This window comes from Nelusetta ayraudi, unplaced genomic scaffold, assembly GCF_046127955.1.
Source record: "Nelusetta ayraudi isolate G7.1 ecotype Tasmania unplaced genomic scaffold, CSIRO-AGI_Nayr_v1 ptg000026l, whole genome shotgun sequence".
NCBI classification, from domain to species: Eukaryota; Metazoa; Chordata; class Actinopteri; order Tetraodontiformes; family Monacanthidae; genus Nelusetta; species Nelusetta ayraudi.
Genome location: NW_027466076.1, coordinates 12430224 through 12451506, shown reverse-complemented (window position 1 = coordinate 12451506; position 21283 = coordinate 12430224). Strand labels below are relative to the sequence as shown.

Sequence of the window (21283 nt, the reverse complement as noted above, 5' to 3'; positions counted from 1 at the left end):
TCTTTTCTTTCTGCAATATTTTCTGAACCACCTGGTGGCACCCCATCCTTTAAGAATGTGCAACTGAAGCTCAAAGGTTATAGGACCCCTACAAAAAAAACAACAAAAACGACTGACTGAGGAAAAAAAAAATGAATCCAACTTGAATTCTTCTCTCAATTATCAATTTAATTTGCAGGAAAAAATTATTAACAAGAAAATTACCTTACCCATAATCCCCATAAATGCACATAAAAATCAACTCCAATGCTGATGTGCAATAATCGAGGATACCAAATATGTCCTGTTGCCATTTCTTTTTAAAGTAGCATGTATTGGAAGCCCACAAGACTCACATAATCATATATTTTACTTTTTAACTCTTTGGTGCAAAATAAATAAAAAACTCATGTGCTGTTCTTGTTCACTTGGAAAATATTTATTTCTGCTCATCTTTTGCAAGACAAGGTTCAGGACTTGAGTGTTTTCACAGCTTATCTTCCTCTCGCAGCAAATCCACGCGACGAGAAGTCCTTGGACAAATACAGACATTTAAATGATTTAAACTGGAGTGCTAATTTTGAGTGCCCGCTACCGGATCTCCCCTGAAACGCAATAAAATTGCTCTAATCAAAACAAATCAGGCAGGTGTTGGCTTTTAGGGGAGGGTGGAGGAAACTTCAGAGACTCTTCCGTCCTCTGAAAGGTGCCTGGGAGGAAGCTCACTGGCCCTGGGCCTTGTCAAACAGAGCCTGCAGCTGCTCCTTGCTGGTGGCCTCCTTCTGCTGCATCAGGTCAGCGTGGCCCTTGGTGACGCCCCAGCCATCAGGTTTGGACACGGAGGGGCAGAGGGGACGGCCAGAGGCGGGCTTCAGCTTCTCCCAGTAATCGCGGCGAGCCCTGCAGACGCAAGTCGGCTTCATTTAAAACCACAAACGGAGATGAACCTGAATGCGTGTTCCACGAAAGTGGATGAAGGCGAGGAGTCTCTACCTGGCTCTGACCCAAGGCTTGGTGTGCATCTCCAGGCCAGAACCCCAAATGCCGTGCTTCTCGGAGCCAGCAGGCAGGATGCCCCTCTCCTCCTTCACCTCCTCGGACAGGGCGCGGATGTGGTAGGGCTCGAACCTGCAGCAGCCGCCAATGTAGCGGATGCCAGCGTCGTAAGCGTCACGGGCGTATTTGTGCATGTCCCATGGGGTCAGGATCCTGGGCTCAAGACCTGCGGGAGACAAGGCGGCTTTTACACGAGCGCACTCAATTTCCTGGTCCTGCCTAATGATGCAATAGACAAAAGTATGGTCAAAAACTAAGGTCAACGAGGTCGTCAGCATGCTGAAGCTACAATAAGCCACATCAGTCTTTTAAAAACGACTGTGTGCTTCCCCAAATAGGACACAGCAATCAGAAACCAATGCAAACACCCAATTTTGTTTGGCGTGTGCAGGCCAATATGATCGGAAGGAGGAGAAGGTCCACACAAACGCAGTCATTCATGTCAACAAAAGCACGAGGGTCATCCTGCCACACGCGCACACTCACTGAAGGGGAACTCTGGCAGGTCGATGAAACCCTGGCAGCCGCAGTTTGGGGTGTGATAGGCCAGCGGCTGGCACATGTAGTGAGCCTTCAGGCCGGCCTTCTCCACGCCTTCCTTCATCATCTTCACAGTCTTCACGCAGGTGTCCGGGTTGAAGTGGCAGTTGATGCCCACTCAGCCTCCTCCACGTGCTCAAAGTACTGGGGGCAGCGTGGCCCTTGGTGACGCCCCAGGCAGCCAACAATGTACCTCTGCGATGAGGACGTCCACGTCCTTGATGACGAACACACCCAGCTGCTTCTTGATCTGCACTCCCTGTGAGCCAGGAGACAAGGACACACAACCAACTTCATCAGATGGTGCGTGCACGTGTAAGTGCAAAAGAAACACCTTGTATGCATCAGGGACAAGTTCCTGCCTCTGTCTAACCTCTCTTCTCCAGGGCGAAGACGAAGCCTCCGTCCCCGATAACCATCTCGTCTGCATCTAGGCGCACACAAAAAAGGAAAGGAAAGAACAAGCGTTATGATTTTCATGGGGAAAAAATCTGTGCTGAGACAGAGAATAAAACTGTATGTTTTTCAGGGCTGGTTTGAGCTTAGTCAATACTTTTTGTTTTCCTTCTTGTCTAGTCCAGAGATTCTTTACAGGTTAACAAATAACAGATAATTATTAGCTGCAGGTGCTTTATTGTTGTGTCTCTGTTGCCCCACCAGAGATCTCAGAGCTCTTGTGGCATTTTAAAACATATTGCAATTTTTTTTTCTCTCGAGAATATCAAAGAAATGAGCAATACCAGTTATTTCTGGTATAAACATGATACTTGATGAGGGTTTCATTTCATTTAAATTAGGTGTCGACTCACCCTCTGCATGCTTGATTTGGCCAGAGCATCTTCATAGCCCCTTCTGCCTCAGCTCATTCAGGCTCTGATAGTCAGAAAAGGTGTGTGTGTGTGTGTGTGTGTGTGTGTGTGTGTGTGTGTGTGTGTGCGCGCGCGCGCGCCAGGGTGCATTGTGTCTCTCTGCCAGTCTGTGTTGGAGTCAAGCCCCAGCATCCAATTGCAAGGTCCATCCATTCATATATTGTCAGGCACAGTTCGATGTAGAGAAGTTTTAACACATATTTAACAACTGGTGCCGTGCTGTGCATCTGGGCACTTTCTCCCCCGGAGCCGGCTGCTCTCCTATTGGCCGCGCCTAGATGTCGTCACAGCGCGTTGACGCCCGATTTAAAAAAATTTAAATCAAGCGTCAAGGCGTCAAGGTGTCAAACGCCACCCTTGCGCTCTGCTCTGCTCTCTGCACGGCGTTGCGCTCTGACGCCGACGTCGCACATACACAATGAATGGCTGCACTGACGCCACCCTGCGCTTGACGTGTTCAGTGTGTAGGCACCTTAAACCGCTACTCCACCCCCCCATGCTTTGCACCCTGCGGTTTATACAACGGTGCGGCTAATCTATGGTTGTTTTTACAGCTAACGGACACTAGGGGACCTTCTCAACTATGGATTTTTGGGGTGGGCGCTCGGGAAAGAGTGAGACGGGCAGCTCGCGAGCGCACAACGACAGCAAAAAGTGGAAGCAAATAACAGAACGAGAGCCAAGACAGTTTGCGCAAAGGAAGTTAAAAAAAAAAAAAAAACTTTATTTGTAGTTTTCATGCACAAACCCTCACTATGGAAAACAAAGGAAGAATTGCATATGATGCAGCTTTTAAGTGAAAGGCAGTCGATCTGGGTAGGTCGCTCGCGCTCTCGTCTGTATGTTCTCCTGTGCGTCGCTGCCTCGAGTCCGACTCCGTACCAATTAACCAAGGTGACCAGCGGGACCCCGCAAACAGGATCCGCGGTGCGAGTCCAGAGTCGCAGGCTCGCAGCCGCCGAACCGATCCGCTCCGCGACCCCGTTTCCTGACGAAACACCTGCGGCTTATAGTCCAGTGCGGCTTGTATATGTACACATTGGTCCCCCCCCAAAAAATTTAGCTGCTGCGGCTTATATTCAGGTGCGCTTTATAGTCCGGTAATTACGGTACTCTTGTTTCAAAAACACACACACACACACGTCACTGGTCTCATCAGTGGCATGAAAACATTTTAAATAGCAAAATAAGCAAATAACAAAATACATTGAATTAAATGAAGTGAGGAATCTTCAAAGCCGACGGTGAAGCGGCCGCCGCCGCAGCCGCCTCGCGCACAAACAGGTGGGCTCGTTCTCACATGAGCCAACACAGAGAGAGAGAGAGCGAGATAACGGATTGACTCCTCCCATTTAAAAGCGTTCCCATCTTTGTTGAGTTACAACAGGGGGTCCCCAAACTACGGCCCGCGGGCCACATCCGGCCAGCTGCATGTCTCTGTCCGGCCCGCGTGAAGGCAGTCATAATCCCAGTGTATTTTGTGTAGCATAAGTGTGGCATAAACACTGTTCCTGCTTTTGTTGTGGTTTGCTGTGGTGTGTGTGTGAGAGTGATCGGTGAGAAGGGTGCAGTTACCCACTTCTACCAGTGGAGGTCGCGTTCGCCCCGGGGGAATAACGCTAGAGAGGAAGTCTCTCAAGTGGCTCGTGAGAGCTACGTGGAGCAGAACTGTAGTAGAGGACGTTAACATGTGTGTTATCTGTTGTGCGTCCACCAGAAAACCAAAATAAAAGCTTCTAAAGAAACAAAGAAAAACAAAAAATAAATGTGTAGTGCGGGGTGTCTCTCTTCGCAACATTACCACGCTACATATACTTTCAAAATAAAGGAAATTGAAGTTGACGTCCGAGCTGGCCCGGGGGTAAAGGTGTTCTACCGACAGATTATAGCTCCGAATGATCTACCGTGGTAGGCAAAATGCTTAGCACTGTATCACTGGGTGCCCGAAAATTGCATTGGCGATGGTGTTCTTAATCATTTCAGGAAAAGCCAGAACAAAAAGAATAGCTTTTCCAAAAAAATCCTATTTTGCCAATGAATTTCTTCATTTAGAAAAAAGAAAATTTACAAATAACTTGCACCTATCACCGTCCTTGAGTCCTGTCTTTTGTGGTTAAACAAACAGAAAGTGAACGACTCTTGACAAATGTGTTTCTTTTTTTATACAGTCAAATCACTGTAACCTTGGATCAGGGGTCCCCGAACTACGGCCCGCTGCGTGTCTCTGTCCGGCCCGCGTGAAGGCAGTCATAATTCCCGTATTTCCAACCAGCATCCCCCCCCCCCCGCCCCGCCGCGTAACTTTGCAAACACGTTAGCGTAGCACAAGACAGCGATAGCGCGCTCCCGCTCCCGTTCCCGTTCCCCCACTCAACAAAGACGTTAGCGCTATTTCCAACCAGCCCCCCCCGTCAACGAAAAAAAATGCCGGGACGTTAGCGCTATGTTTCCAACCACCCTGATTAATCACGATTAATCACAATGTATACGCAAAATCCATTCGGGCTTTCCGAAGGAGTAATATTGACGCGCATGCAAAAATGACTCTTGACAAATGTGTTTGTGTTGCCAACCACCATTGTATTATTAAGATTTTTAGCATATACAATTCAGACTGTAAGCAATCATGCATCTCAATGCCTCTGCATAGCGAGAACCTGAATTAGATGCAGCACGATTGGTCAGAAAAACAAACGTGACGTGCTTTGTTCTTCAATTTATTCACTTTTTTTTTCTCCCATGGCAGTTGCACACTTCCGCCGACAGACAGAAGCTCATTCGTATTTGACGGTCAGGTTGGGCAGGATGCTGGTCCAGAATGTCACGAAGGACATCCTCATCTTGTCCCTCACGTAGTTTGCATTCATGTCGGAGTGGATGTCCACGTACTGGTGACCTGCGCTGGTAAACTGAGGCCACGCAACAGGGACCGCGGATTCACCGTTGTTAGGATCGCTAGTGCAGGAGAGGGTGGAAAAAAAGGTTCAGGTCAAAGGTGAAATTCTCGTCTATCGAAAGCTTGCTCTTATGTTCCTGTCTGGTCAGAACTATACCCAGTTCTGGCAAAGTTGGTCCAGTAGGCGATCATGTAGCCGGAGACGTCCCGGTGGCTGGGCCAGTATCCCAGTGGCGTGGTGAACGGCTTCCCGAACACATACTGCAGGTCGTCGGCGTGGTCCGCTCCCATCCAGCCGGGGTAGGGCGTGAGGAGGCCTCCCATGCGATTGGGCTCGGAGAAAAGGTAGGAGTAAGTACGACCGGACCTTTGAAATGATAGACGACGTAAAGTGAAGCGCATGAAAATAAAAAACACTTCAATTAAAGTTTATCTTAACTCTCAACTGCCCTCTGATTGTCTCGTTTATACAAGGTCACTTTCTCATTTTCAGTCATCCGACCACCAGGGGGCGAACACAAGGTTAAGACTTCATTAAGCTGCCGAAATAGCAAGCAAGCAAATCCTGCAGCAGCGGCAGGAAGTGCTGCAGCTGGGGAGGGAGAGAGAGAGAGAGGGGGGAGAGACAGAGATAGAGAGAGAGAGGGGAGGCAGAGAGAGAGTGAGAAAGAGAGAGAGGGGGAGAGAGAGAGGGGTGAGACAGAGAGAGAGAGAGGAGGGGAGGGAGAGAGAGAGTGAGAAAGAGAGAGGGGGGAGAGAGAGAAAGAGAGAGAGAGGGGGGAGAGCGAGAGAGTGAGAATGAGAGAGAGAGAGAGGAGGAGAGAGAGAGAGAGAGAGAGAGAGGAGGAGAGAGAGCGAGTGAGAGAGAGACGCGATGTCGGGAGCAGACAGTACAGCAGCATCTGGAGGTGACGACCTAAGTGCAGACTTGGGCAAACCACGGCAAGGTCACGTCCTCACTTGGCGTGGGAGGCGTGCAGGTAAAGAGCAGCCTGGGTGGGAACCAGGAAGATGTAGTCTGTTCCAATGGCAATGACGGTTTTCTTGATGGTCTCCTGGCTCGGATTGGTTCCCCAGTCGGCGACGTACGTCGAGTAGGCGTTGTCTGCGCCGACTTGGCCCTTCTCTTTGGTGTAGGCAGCCAGGAGCTTCCTCACATTTTCACTGCAAAGAAGGCACAGAAGTGAGGGCTTCCTGAGCGCCGGACAGCCAAAATACATATGATTGTTAGGCCTCTGAGGCATCTCACACACTAAACCAGGCATGGCCAAACTATGGCCCACGGGCCACATCCCGCGGCGTGTCTCTGTCCGGCCCGCGTGAAGGCAGTCATAAATCACACATGTTCTACAATATGAGCGAAGTCTTTTCTTTTCTGGTTCCGCAGAAGCCAGCAACACACTTTTACAAAATAAAAGCACCAGAATCCAGAATCCAGTCTTGCTTCGAGGTTCTTTTTTTATTCACTTTGTTCTTTATCGCAATGACCTCCGACGCTCACCCCACCACACCAAGCCATCCGAGGCGCACAGGTCAATGTCATTAAATAGCGTCGTGGCTACACCCCCGCAGTGACACACACACCCCCTTCCCAGGTGTTAAAGAAGTGCGCACACAAATATAAACAGTAGAAACTCACGGCTAGAGATGGGCGATATGGACTAAAAGTTTTATCACAATAATTTCTGGCATGTATTGCGATAACGATAAAAGTGACACTAAGAAATATAAAACAATTCAACTACATGTTTTGGGATTTTTTTTTTTTTGAAACTGCATATATTTGAAACCGCACTCGGAAAAAAACCTGCGTTTACACGAAGCCGTATTAAAATAAATAAATAAATAAATAAATAAAAAATAAATCCCAATACGTGGCTGGAAACGACTGAAAACGATGCAGTACCTATGCCCGGCCTGGTGTGGCCCCGCAAGTTTATTCCTTGAAGGCGCCTGAAGCGCGCCGTGTTTGCAGAAGCAGTAGCTCGCTAAAAGCGAGCGCCACAGAGAACAGAAAGAAAGATCGCTCTTGAAAAGACGATGTGGATAAACGACAGAGTTCAGTAAAGAGTTGTGCCAGCAAAGGTTCGCTCACATTTTTGCGTTTCCTGCGCAAAGTTTGCCGTGTCAGCAAAGTTACGTGGCGGTGTTTCAACAACACCCTGGGAGAAATATCAGGGAGGTACAACTGCCCTTTGTGATGTCACGAAAGGGGGATTTGCCCGAGCTTACTTACACGGGTGTTTCCAGCAAGTTGGAGTTAATGGAAGGCACATCCACAGCGGTAAAGAGGTGTCCGTCCATGTCGTTGACTCCTGCAATGTAGTCAATGTCTGCTGCATTGTGGAACAAGTTATGAGGCTGATCAGGCAGGAAGTCACCGTCAACCACCGGGGACAGGAGCAAGTTGTATACAATGGGATCTGAGAGGGGCAGGTAAAAAAAAATGACGTTACATTACATACATATATTTAATTTATTTTAATTTGAGAACATATGCAATGCTGCTGGTTGGTTTGAGGTACAACTCAAAGGGGAGGTCGGGATGTGGAATTACTCTGACGAAACACCTGCGGCTTATAGTCCAGTGCGGCTTGTATATGTACACATTTGTTTTTTTTCCCCTAAATTTAGCTGCTGCGGTTTATATTCAGGTGCGCTTTATAGTCCGGAAATTACGGTAGTAATATTTTTCAGTGCAGTGTTATCAGTCACACATCTACTGTGTGTGAAGTGAAGTGCAGGCCTTACTGTCGGGTGAGGCGTCCAAGCTGATACTGCCGGCCATCGTTAGCTTCACGGGATCTGTCATCTTCAGACAGACTGCCATCCTGCTGTCAGTGGGGCAGCCGACCTTCACGGCAACCTGGGGAGGGACAGGGTTTCACGTCAAGTTTCCAGGCCGTGTGCAAAAGTGAATCCCAATAAGTCAGTGGTTTCCAAACTGTTTTAGCAATGGGCCACATGACATGACGGAACTGCATCATCATGTCGGCGGGTCACGGTTCGTTGATGGGGGTGGGGGGGTGGGAGGGGTTGTAAACATAGCGCTAACATCTTTGTTGAGCGGGGGGACGGGAGCGCGCTACCGCTGTCGCGCTACGCTATCGTGTCGGCAAAGTTACGTGTGCGGGGGGGTTGGACATATAGCGCTAACGTCCTGGGGGGGGGGTGCTGGTTGGAAATAGCGCTAACATCCTGGGGGGGGGGTCTGTTTGTATAGCGCTAACGTCCCGGCATTTTTTTGTTGACGGGCGGGGGGGGCTACGCTATCGTGCTACGCTATCGTGTCGGCAAAGGTGGGTGGGGCTGAGGGTGGGGGGGGAGTACGACCCCTGCAATAAATGAACGGCATACCTCCTCGGCAAACTTGCGCGGGTTCTTGTTAATGGCCCACGGGCAAAGGGCGACTCCACTCTGGGAGATGGCTCGCTTCACCATCCCTTTGTTGTGGGGAGTGAGAGTCTGTTGGGGACAAAAACTACAGGTGTGAACGCTCCCGAGTCATTTTTAGTCAACTACAATCGAGTAGTTGTGCACTTTAGAAAGAGCTCGTCACCTGAAAGCTGACGCTCGCTCCACCTGCAGACTCTCCAAACAGCGTGATGTTGCTCGGGTTCCCACCGAACGAGCGGATGTTCCTGTACACCCAGGCGATGGCGGCCTGCTGGTCCCACAGACCATAGTTCCCTGGCGAGTATCAAAACATTTTCACAGAGTCTATAGCAGGGGGTCCCCAAACTACGGCCCGCGGGCCACATCCGGCCCGCTGCGTGTCTCTGTCCGCCCCCCACGTCAACGAGTGCTACATTTCCACCCCCCGACGATCGGAGTCGAGCCTCTAAATCCAACCCCTCACCTGGCAGGTCGGTCGCCCCGGTGCTCAGGAAGCCCAGGCTCCCGACGCGGTACCCCAGCGTGACGACGATGACGTCGCCTCTGTCGGCGATCTCTTGCCCGCTGTACAGGTAGTTGTCCAGGAAGTTGGCGCCCATCGAGCCTCCGACGAGGAAGCCGCCTCCGTAGATCCAGACCATAACCGGCAGATTTGAAGACACTGGACCAGGGACCAGGACCGGGACAGGGTGACCATGACATCATTCTCAAAAAACTTTGTAAGCAAATGAACCGCCCAGCTCTGGATAAGGCAGCCCCCCTTTACCCGTTTTGCCTTGAGGAACCCAGATGTTGAGGTACAGGCAGTCCTCGCTGCCCATGACGTCGGTCAGGAGAAAGTTTAGCTGAAGACATCTCGGCTGGTATTTGGTGGTCTTGAGAATGCCTGAGGATGGAAGGCATTGCGGCGTCAGGATCGTCGTGAGTGGACACAGTTGGAGTGTATATAAAGCAGTGACAACGGTGTATCGGACAATGTTTACATCAGGGGTGGCCAAACTTTATTCGCAATGGGCCGCATGACAGAACTGCATTGTGTCGGTGGGCCACAACAGTTTTGTTGACCAGGGGTTGGGTTGGGGGGCTGGTTGGAAATAGCGCTAACGTCCTGCCATTTTTTTCGTTGATGGGCGGGGGGGGTTTGGAAATTGCGCTAACGTCCCGGCATTTTTAGTTGACTGGGGGGGCGGAAGAAGCAAGCTATCGCTGTCGCGCTACGCTAACGTGCTACGCTAACATGTCGGCAAAGTTACGTGTCGCAAAAGTGTCGTTGGGGGAAAGGGGGGGACTTGGAAATAGCGCTAACGTCCCAGCATTTTTAGTTTACCGGGGGGGCGGAAGAAGCAAGCTATCGCTGTCGCTGTCACGCTAACGTGTCTGCAAAGTTACGTGTCGCAAAAGTGTCGTTGGTGGGGGGATTTATGACTGCCTTCATGCGGGGTGGCCGGACACAGACAAGCTGTAGTTTGGCCATGCCTGATTTATATTTAGTTCAGTTTTCAAACCCATTTCATAATTTATTAATTAGTTAAATGTGTACGTGGTCTAAAGGATTTCTGCCTGAGTTAGTGTCCCGTTAATTGGGTCATCTCCCCCCCCCTCGGTTGGCGGTCAACTCACCATCCCAGCCTGTGTGACGCTTTGGCTTCTCAAACCTTCCGGGGGCGTCAGCGAAGGGAATCCCCTTGAACACGTCCATGTAGCGGCCGAATCTGATGCGGACGTTCTCCCCCTTCACCTGCCCTCCTTCGGTGGTCACCACCCCGAGCTGCGCAAAGTGATGAACGAAAAACAGACAAAAACACACAACCAAAGCTCGTAGTTTTCATCAAATTGTATCAGTGACATGTGGTCTGCCGAGGTATGCTAATATTCAAATGTGCCTCTTTGGCTGTTGTGGGAAAAGCATACATTGAGTGCAGGTGTTTAACCCTTTTGTCGGGCACTCAGTGAAACAATTAGGTTTAAAAAAAAAAAAAAAAAAAAAGTAACTACTAGTGTGCCAATAAGGAAGAAAAGCAGATATTTTTTTCACGAGGTGACTATTAAAAATTGTTTCATTTAAGCTAAATCAGTCAACAAAAAAAAAAAGGTTTCCATTCACAGTTCCCCTGGCACGTTTTAGAGAGTAATCTTATAATTATTAGAACATTAATTAATAATTAATCAATGTCAAACTTGCATGGTTGTACTCACTGAGGCGGCAGAGGCAGCGTGCAGGTAGCCAGCGATGGCTGCTAGGATCCAGAGCATTGCCATAGTGGACGAATGGCTAACCTGGCAAAATGGTCAGGCACACTTTTATAAAGGAAGCCCCCCCCCCTTCAGACACCTGACCCGAGAGCAGTCTGCAGCCCCTCGTTTTTCCCACCGTTAGGTAACATTATCAGACCACCTCAAGTTCATTCATCTGCCCTCGTTTTGTGCTACAGAAACCACACACTTGATCCAGGACATCCACCTCATCATGTTTGTATCCGTGGAAGCAGCAGTAGTGTGTGTAGATGAAAAAAACAAAAAAACAAACAAAATTATAATATAAAAAAAAAGACTTTTTTTTGTATTATATAATTGGATTCAACCTTTACTCTACTTTTTTTTTTATATCACAGACTTGGAAGTTATTTTGTTTACATTGCCAGTTAAACAAAAAAAAAAAAAAAAAGACCTTAATGATGCTTTGGTGGTGTTTGGTGAGAGTTGTGTTTTGGAAAGGGGACGCCTCCTGCCAAGTTGACACAGCTGCTGTGCCGGGCTGGAAGTCTCACAGTGTACAGCTCCAGTAGTCATGAACTGATCTACTGTGTCTAGCAAAGTTGTAAGGTCTCTGGTCTGTCAGCGCTAGTTACGCATGCAAGTTAATACGAGATATACAAGAGTTACCATAGTTACAGTGATGATTGACGGATGCACACATGTAAACAAAACCAAATATATATATATATGTATATATATATACATGTATATATATATATATATATATATATATATATATATATATATATATATATATATATATATATATTTACATATATATACATATATATATATATATATATTTTTTTTTTATATATATATATTTTTAGAAAGTTCACTCAATGTTTTTGATTAATACATGGTGGTGGATTTCCGCAGACAAAAACTCGGCACCCCGACACCGGTGAACATCAAGGGTACAGATATCGAGATGGTGACATCTTACAAGTACCTTGGTGTTCACTTGAACAATAAACTGGACCGGCCTGATAAACACGACAGCACTCTACAATAAAGGCCAGAGCAGACTCTATCTGCTCAGGAGAAAAGATCTTTTGAAGTCATTTTGTTTACATTGCCAGTTTAACAAAAAAAAAAAAAAAAAAAAAGACCTTAATGATGCTTTGGTGATGTTTGGTGAGAGTTGTGTTTTGGAAAGGCAACACCCCTGCCAAGTTGACAGATGGAAACGGAACGGTTGGTGAAAACGATGTAATGCGTATGCCACACCGAAACGTGGCGCTGTTAACAGACGCCGACACAGCCACCGGACCCACGATTTAGAAAGAGGGCATTTCCGCTACACACTAAACACACAGAAAACAAAAAAAACGGCGAGTAGCGGGGGGAAAAAGTGAGTCTGAGGTTTTGTGAGGTTTTGTAGTAATATTGCCAACACATCTTGACGCGCCTGCAATACAGAGACAACTCCACTGGCCGCTATCGTTGTTGTTTGTGCCGCTGCATGCCGTGTTTTTTCCGGTCACATGACAAGTGACGGTGCGATGACGTCATCGTTTTACAAGGAAAAGACGTTTTCACCGTCCACACGGCAACGATGTGGCAACGGCGAAACGGCTCTGGGACCCGTTTTCAAAAAACAGCGTTTCGGGGGACCCAAATTGCTGTTGCCGTGTGGACGAAACGCCGTAACGGTTAAATACTTTACCCTTTCCACCAAAATACGTTCCCGTGTGGACAGGACCCCAGCTCCAGTAGTCATGAACTGATCTACTGTGTCTAACAAAGCTGTAAGGTATCTGATCTGTCAGTATATAGTATATACAAGAGTTACCGTAGTTACAGTGATGTTTGATGGATGCACACATGTAAACAACCCCCCCAACCCCCCAACAAAAAATAAATAAATAAAATAAAATAAAAATAATAATAATTAATTTTTAAATATATATACTTTTTTTTTCATAAAGTTCACTCAATGTTTCTGATTAATACTTTTCATACTTGTGACAAAAATATTCTTACAAGATAAATGGGTGCAACCTCTCGGCAATGCTTAAATGTTTTATTATCCAAATAGGCTTTTTCCACTGAAGTTGATTTGAAATGAAACTGCACTGGTCTGACTGCTGGTCACACACAGGTCATGTTCCTGCCCTCCACATCCTTTATAGCAGTTGTGGCCAAACTACGGGGCGTGTCTCTGTCCGGCCCGCATGAAGGCAGTCATTAATAACCCCCGGGCCGTAGTTTGGGGACCCCTGGTGTATACAATATTGTAAAAAAAAAAAAAAAAAAAAAAAAAATTGGCCATTCAGTTCCCCTCACCAAAGCACTGTAATAATTTTATTGTGACTGCAATTGGATTTCATGGATATGTTTGAAGAAAAAAAAAAACACACAGAAAAACAAATATATTTCCATTATGATTTATTAAAAAACAACAACAACAAAAAAAGAAAGTCAACATCAACATTTAAGTGCAACAGAAACTCATCATGAAACATTAAAAAGCTACGGGGGACCCAAGATGCACTTCTCTGTTTTCTAAATATAGTCCAGCATTTCAGTCTCCATCTCGTTCTCACTGCCCTCCGACGGCTGAAAGTCTTCCTCCTCCTCCTCCTCCTCCTCCTCCTCCGCTGCGGCCTCCTGCCCTCCGTCCCCTCCCCTCTCCGGGGAAGCGGCGTTCAGCAGCGCTCTTCGTCTGTGCTTCGTCGAGATCTGTGGCGACTCTTGGGGAGGGGGGTTTAAACAGAAACATAAAGCGGTGGTGAACTAACCAATCCGAGTCCACCGGTTCCCACCCGATGATGTGGTCTCTTACTGGAACTCTGGGCCTTGATGACCCTCTTGATCATGACAGACATCACGTCTCTCAGCTTGTCCTTCGTGCCGGGCAGGCACCAGCCGTCGCGCTCGTCGCACACCTCCTCCTCACCGCTGTTCTGGTCCACCACCTGTCTGATGCTGGGTGGGGAGGGGGGGGGGGCAATTAGCGCATGCAAAGTGTATTCACAAGAGAGGTGAGCAAAGATACAGACTACATAGTGTAATATTCAGGCATGGGCCAAACTACGGCCCGCGGGCCGGATCTCTGTCCGGCCCTCGTGAAGGCAGTCATTAATCACCCCCACCCCCACCCCACCCCACCATCGAAACTTTGCCGACACCTAACTTTGCCAACACGTTAGCGTAGCACGACAACGTGCTTCCCCCCCCCGCCCCCTGTCAACGAAAAAAAAGGCAGGACGTTAGCGCTATTTCCAACCAGCAACGCCCCCCCCCAAAAAACAAAAAAAACCAAAACAAAACTGTTGTGGCCCACCGACACAATGCAGTTCTGTCATGTGGCCCATTGCAAATAAAGTTTGGCCACCCCCCCTGGTGTAATTGGTGGTACTCCACAACGTTACCTCTCCTCATCCAAGTCGCAGAGCTGGTAAAACATCTGTCTGTGTGGAGGCAGCATGCCATCTCGGAACACATAGGACGACTCCTGCGTGAGAGTTGATGATTTGGGAGGCTCGTGTATAAAGAGGCTTACAAAAGACAGATCATTGCAACGAGCCATCTATTAATTCAGCTCCACTTCACTGACCTTGAGCTGGAAGGACACCGGCACTGTATCTCGGCTGGTGCCGGGAGCTTCCTGAGATGGAAGCTCCAACAAGCTAGCAGGTTGGGGAACTGGGAGGAGAAAAAAGAAATAAATAATAAATTAAAGCTTCAAGCAGCGGTTGCGGGACTGAGCCGCCGTGGCCGACGCGACCCCTGATGACCCCCGTCCTCTGCCGACGGTCAATTTTCAATGTGCGTCGACTTTGGAGGGCCGTTGCACGAAAACGGTTTGAAAATTTCACTTTTTTTTATGATTCTTTGTAACCTAATTTATAATTTGTAATCTATTTATAACGTGCATTAATTACTTCAGCTGTGCATATTTTTCACTGTTTTTCTCTGCATAGGCTCTTGTTCACTTATTTCTATTTCTATAGGCTCTCTTGTTTATTTACTTTTTTACTTTATACTGTTTTGCACTATTTTAGGTTATTTTTATATGCGCCCTATCTTCTTGGCTGTTGTAACACCTAAATTTCCCCGTCGTGGGATGAATAAAGGTTTATCTTATCTTATCTTATCTTATGAAGTCATACTATTTGTAAATGTCATACTGTATTTTCAAGGCCGTCGGACTTGCGCTTTCTGAGCCTTATGTTTTTAATGTGAAAACAAAAAGTGGAAATAAGTCACTTCCTGTTTGTCGGGCAACCAAAGTGAGAGCGTACGAAATGTCGGGCTTGAAGAGACGAACGCGTGGATATTTTTTTGACCTTCCTAGTGGGAGCTAGGGCCATTTGTAATTCTTGGACTTCTGTAGTTGGACGCCTCTAGGGGGCGCTAGAAGTGGAATTTTGCCCTTTTCTCTTCATTTTCTTTCATTGTGTACCAGTTGCTACCTCCGTGCCGAATTTGGTGACTTTTGGAGCATGTTTCCCGAATTAAAGCTGCAAGCAGCGTTTGCGGGACTGAAAAAGGAAAAGTAGCGAGTCACGCCGGCCTTACTCACCCACTTTGTTGAACGTTATGGGCAGGCAGTAGTTAAGAGAACTCCGCTTGGGCTTCACTGGCATGTCCGACATGGAGTACCCTGGAAGTGGGCGTCGATGTGACGGAGTCAGTCAGAAAACCCACCAATGAACAGAAAGTGTGTGTGTTGCGGCAGCCCCGTCCGTCTGTCCCTTACCATGTTTGGTGCTGCAGCGGATTCTGAAGTCCAGCAGCTGGTACTTCTTGGACTCTGTGGTCTTTCGCGGGTCGTAGCCAAGCCTCACCCACAAGCTCCTCCACGGCCCCGTCACCTGCAATGAACAAGTGAGAAGGAAGGACGGAGTGCTTGAGCGTCCGTTTATAACCGCGTCCCCCTTTCATTTAAACCAGGGGTCCGTTAGCACTATATTTCCAACCAATCCAATATTCAGGGGTTAATATTTTAATTTAAATCTGTGAGTCCTTTCTTTCATATATTCTTGGATTTCCGCCATGCAGTCTTACCGACAAAAACCTATATTGCTTTCTCTTAACCCACTTAGCTCACTCCAGGCATTACACAAGACGAAAAAAAAAAATAAAAACGCGTCATCTTATTTGTTTTTGCTGACACACTGTTGGTTTCTCTGGCACTCACCATGTAGTAGGCTAATATGGGCAGCAGCAGCTTCAGTTTATCAGGCTGGATGTTGATGTTGGCCTTCACAGCGTTCCGTGACCAGATGGGCCGGCTCTCAAACATCTGGTCGCCGAATCAGATATGGAGGGGGAAGGGGGGAGGGGGAGAAACCAACCAATCAAGTCAGACCTGTGACTTGCTGTAGTCAAGAAGAAAAAGAAAGATTACTGCCTCAAAGCGTCATGTGACAGTCGTCGCTGCGACCAGGACGAAGGGCAGCCGATAATGTTTAATATTTTGTTCAATTGGGGGTGACGCTAGGGCTGCATGATTATGGCCAAAATGATAATCACCATTATTTTTAGTCAATATTAAAATCACGATTATCTATCACGATTAATGCTGGTTGGAAATTGCTCTTGCTTATTTCGTTGATGAGGGGGGCAGCACGCTATCGCGCTACGCTAACTCAGCAAAGTTACGTGCCGACAAAGTGTCGTTGGGGGGGGGGGGGCGGTTATGACTGGCTTCCCATGTCTGCACTTAGGTTCTCACCTCCAGATGCTGCTGTACTGTCTGCTCCCGACATCGCATCTCACTCTCTTTCTCTCACTCTCTCTCCCCTCTTTCTCTCTCTCTTTCTCTCTCTCTCTCTCTCTCTCCCCCCTCTCTGTCTCTCTCTCTCTCTCCCCCTCTCTCTCACTCTCTCCCACCCCCCCTCTCTCTCTCCCTCCCTCTCCCCCCCTCTTTCTCTCCCTCTCCCCCTCTCTCTTTCTCTCTCTCTCACTCTCTCTCTTTCTCCCCCTGGTGGTCGGATGACTGAAAGTGCTTGATTTGACAGCTCAATGTAATCGTGGCAGCCAACATCATGATCGTGATTAGAATTCCATTAATTGTGCAGCCCTAGGTAACGCAATTTATTTCCTCGATCATTTGAATCTCTTTTTCGAAAGGAACGAGAAACATGCATCATTTCTGCTTTGTCTCGTCATTCCTGGCACTCTGGGGAAAAAGTAACAGCAGCAGAGTTTCACTTGGAGAGGCGCGCAGACCTTTCTCAGCTGCTCTTCCACCCTCTTGTCATTTTCCTTCTGGCAAACCCGCTTCCAGTTGACCGTGGCCGCCTCCAGACACTCGGCGGGCACCACGGGATCGACGAAGGTGATGAAGATGGCGTTGTGGGGCCGACGGGCGCGATTCAGGCCGATTAAGTTCTTACTGCTGATGGGCTGTTGGCTACAAAAGACAAGGGGATTGGAAAAAAAAAACCCGGAAACATTACAAAACATTGTGGGAACCAGCCTGTACGTGTGTACACACACGCACACACACACACACACACACGCAACCGTTCAAAAGTTTGAGGTCACTGACTCGTTTCTGCATTGGACTCCATTATATCAATTTTATGAAATAATGATCTTGAATGCCCTGCGATATCATTACAAATACGCGAAAACGGTGAAGCTGGTCTTCACAAGTATGGAAACATTTTTGTGTTCAATCAAAACCCATTTCCAATTCCTAATGAAGTGTAATTGAGAACGCAAAATTCTGTGCGAAGTGAACAAACTAAAAGAAGAGGCTGTTTTAAAGAGTCGAAAAAAATAAACCACAATTTTTTTTTTTGTTTACCGTAACTTCCGGACTATAAAGCGCACCTGATTATAAGCCGCAAGAGCTATATTTGGGGGGCAGGGGGGGACAAATGTGTACATATACAAGCCGCACTGGACTGAAGGTGCCTACACACTGAACGCATTTTTGACGCGGTCTGACGCGCGGTATGGCGCAAGTAGGCGCAAGCAGGCGCAAGCAGGCGCAGACCTGGCGTCAACGCCCTGTGACGACACCTTGGCGCATCCAATAGGAGAGCAGGAAAAACGAAGGAAAAACGTGTCTCGCAGTGTCCCGAGTGTAAAGGTGCCTACACACTGAACGCGTCAGCGCAGCCATTCATTGTGTATGTGCGACGTCGGCGTCAGAGCGCAACGCCGCGCAGAGAGCAGAGCGTCGCGCAAGGGTGGCGTTTGACGCCTTGACGCCTGCGTCAACGCGCTGTGACGACATCTTGGCGCGGCCAATAGGAGAGCAGCCGGCTCCGGGGGAGAAAGTGCCCAGATACACAGCACGGCACCAGTTGTTAAATATGTGTTAAAATTTCTCTACATGGAACTGAGCTTGACAATATATGAACATAAAGTTGTTGTTTTTTTCATATATATTCGTGTCGGGACATTATCGCGTTGACTTGCATTTTATTTTGTACTCATCTATAGTCTAGACAACACGGAACGTACTTTGCACGGGTTTTCGGCAAAATTGATAGCGAAGCACTGAGTAGCAAGCGGGAGGATGTTGTGTGCAAACGGTGGGACAACAAGATTTCGTTCCACCGCAGTTATTCAAGCCTCCGGTGCCACCTGAATGCAAAACACGTAGCACCTAGTACGAGCACCGGAGGTAACGAGAACGTCAGAGCGCCGAAACCAAGCAGAGTCGCCAACCCGATACATATTTTTAAGCTAGTCTTGAGTCCCAGAACTCGGTGTCATATCAAATGTTAGGCGCGACAGAGCGACAGCGTGCTTCTGCCCCCCCCCGCCCGCCACGCAGGAAACGGGGTCGCGGATCGGTTCGGCGGCTGCGAGCCTGCGACTCTGGACTTGCACCGCGGATCTTTTTTGCGGGGTTCTGCTGGTCACCTCGCTTAATTTGCAGCGACGCACAGGAGCTCACAAAAAGACGAGAGTGCGAGCGATCTCGCCAGATCGACTGCCTTTAACTTAAAAGCTGCATCATATGCAATTCTTCGTTTGTTTTCCATAATGAGGGTTTGTGCATGAAAACTTCCTTTGCGCAAACTGTCTTGCTCTCGTTCTGTATTTGCTTCCACTTTTGCTTTCGTTGTGCACGTGCGAACTGCCTGTCTCACTCTTTCCCGAGCCCACCCAAAAATCCATAGGTTGAGAAGGTCCCATAGTGGCCGTTAGCTGTAAAAACAACCATAGATTAGCCGCACCGTTGTATAAGGCGCAGGGTTCAAAGCATAGGAAAAAAGTAGCGGCTTATAGTCCAGAAATTACGGTAATATAAAGCTTTATTTTAGAAAGGTTAACTCTTTTTTCCCCACAGTTTCAAAGTATTTGATTTCTGACATGATGGCTGCATATTGCAACACTTGATATTCGCTCTCTAAAATCATATTCAATTAGGCATTCAAGGCAACAACTGTCAAAGCCACCCCATTGTGTGTGTTCAGCGCATCCCGACTGATTGCTGTGCACCGGAAATGTAATAATGGAGTTCAATACAGAAATGAATCAGTGACTCCAAACCTTTGAACGGTATGTTATTGATGTGCCGGAAAAATGGCAATATAACCAAGCACGACATCAACGCAACAATTTACCCAGGTATTGACTTTGGTTTGACATCAGGCCTGTAGTAGTAATCCACTGGGTTGTCAAGGCGAGAGAAGATGGCCGGGGGGAGGAAGTACGGCATCGGCTGCTCAAAGAAATCCTGGCTCTCTGCCTTGCGGAGGATGATTTGGTCGTACAGAGACGTCACCTTCCCATGTTCTGAATGCACGGCGAGGCACTGGAAGTCGGCCATCCCTGTGGGGGGAATTTACGCAGGACAAACCTTGACGACCCCTTCGGAAAAATGATTTTGTTGTCAAACTCCAAACTGCCGCGTTTTTCTCTTAGAACCCCCCCCCCCCAACCTTGGAATTTATACGTCGTCCCGATCACGCCGAGGATATCCATGCGGACCTCTGCGTCCTCGGGGTTTGTCTTCCTCACCCGCCGGCGCACTCTGAGGAGGAGGTTGCTTGAAGAGACGCGGTTTCCACAGAGGGGGTGACAGAAGGGGTCCTTGGGTCGGTAGCGCAGCTCAAGGCGTCTGTTGGGGATGGCGAATGTCTGTGGGGGATCAGCATCCAAAAAATGAACACAAACGCATTTCTTCCCAGAACAGAACAGAATAATCAAGATAGATAGATAGATAGATAGATAGATAGATAGATAGATAGATAGAATTTAGGCTAAAAAGCGTGCCCCTACCTCGAGTTATTTAGTTAAAGCATTATCTTCACACATCAATAAACAAATCACAGGGTGGGAGCATTTCTAATATTAATTATGAAGGTCTACGCTGAACATTATGAATGATTAACTGGCTAGCAGCGTATCAAACGCACTTCAAGAGACAGTAGAGTAATATGCCATTGCTTACTTTGGAGACCGATTGTTGACCTCCCAGGGTCTCCAGCATCTTTTCCACACTGGTGACCACTGCCGGATACTCCACACACACCAGTCTGTCGGGCCGCAGCTCGACAGTGGACGAACTGCCGGGAAGATCTTCGGATTGGCCAGAAAAGGTGAGCTCTTTCAAGGTGAAATCCAGCTTGGGCTCATCGGCTTCTGCCATTTTGCCTTTATTATTATTTTTTTTTCACAGATGAATGCGGGTAATCATTGCAGCAGGAAAGGAAAACATCACAAAAACCTCCTCGGCATGGCAGTTGTTTTTTTTTTTTCTGGGCCGGTGCAAAAATAACGCCGGGAGGAAACACGAGCTCAAACATTTAGTTCCGGGAGAGGGAACGTGAAAGGAACAGAATGTTATGTTTCAAACCAGCAATTTCACTAAATTATGCATTTGAATAAAATTGCAAAGTTGACTTGAGTGTCAAGTTATGTTCTACTTTACTTTGACCCGTAAATTCAAGTCCAATAAAAACGCATGTAATGAATTACCAAGCGTAAATTCCTCCCGCTAAGTACCGTTGCAAGGAATGGAGAAGGTTTAAATATTTTCCCCCACAAGGTGGCAGCACACAATCAGGAAAAAAACACAACGCGGCTCAAGTTTTGGACACTGGCGATAAATTGTGTCTCGGCGTCAAATAACAAAAGAACACTTTTTTTTCCACGAAAGTTTTTTTTTTCTCTCTTTCTTTTTCAAATCTCACGTGACGAATATTGATTGTTTAGAGCGAAATTTTAAGCGCTGTCAAAATATAGTTTTTGTTTATCAAAGGACATAGGAGACACGCAGTGGCGTCAAAAGACATCAGTTAAGAGGATTTATGGACCGCCCCTCCCACAAACTGTCAACACACACTGTCGTCCCCTCAGAGAAGAAAGG

The 21283-nt window shown here is 47.6% G+C and overlaps 2 protein-coding genes and 1 pseudogene across 2 annotated transcripts; all 3 read right to left on the bottom strand.

The window, feature by feature from the left end:
• Window positions 1–396: 396 nt before the first annotated feature.
• LOC142889913 (betaine--homocysteine S-methyltransferase 1-like) lies at window positions 397–2393 on the bottom strand (annotated as a pseudogene).
• A 2814-nt stretch (window positions 2394–5207) lies between these two features.
• LOC142890661 (bile salt-activated lipase-like) lies at window positions 5208–11048 on the bottom strand. Its single transcript, XM_076029877.1, has 11 exons — window positions 10933–11048; window positions 10357–10504; window positions 9503–9622; window positions 9200–9397; window positions 8900–9030; window positions 8698–8805; window positions 8092–8206; window positions 7577–7763; window positions 6301–6504; window positions 5498–5707; window positions 5208–5399 (listed from the first exon to the last, which is right to left on the bottom strand). Exons 1-11 carry the CDS (start codon window positions 10993–10995, stop codon window positions 5219–5221), a joined length of 1665 nt encoding a protein of 554 aa, XP_075885992.1. The 5' UTR covers window positions 10996–11048; the 3' UTR covers window positions 5208–5218.
• Window positions 11049–13366: 2318 nt separating this feature from the next.
• Window positions 13367–20635, bottom strand: LOC142890659 (general transcription factor 3C polypeptide 5-like). Its single transcript, XM_076029874.1, has 11 exons — window positions 20366–20635; window positions 19854–20052; window positions 19536–19743; window positions 17176–17359; window positions 16142–16246; window positions 15701–15815; window positions 15524–15604; window positions 14555–14643; window positions 14370–14452; window positions 13781–13923; window positions 13367–13688 (listed from the first exon to the last, which is right to left on the bottom strand). The coding sequence occupies exons 1-11, from the start codon at window positions 20561–20563 to the stop codon at window positions 13501–13503; spliced, it is 1593 nt and encodes a 530-aa protein (XP_075885989.1). The 5' UTR covers window positions 20564–20635; the 3' UTR covers window positions 13367–13500.
• Between the last annotated feature and the right edge of the window lie 648 nt (window positions 20636–21283).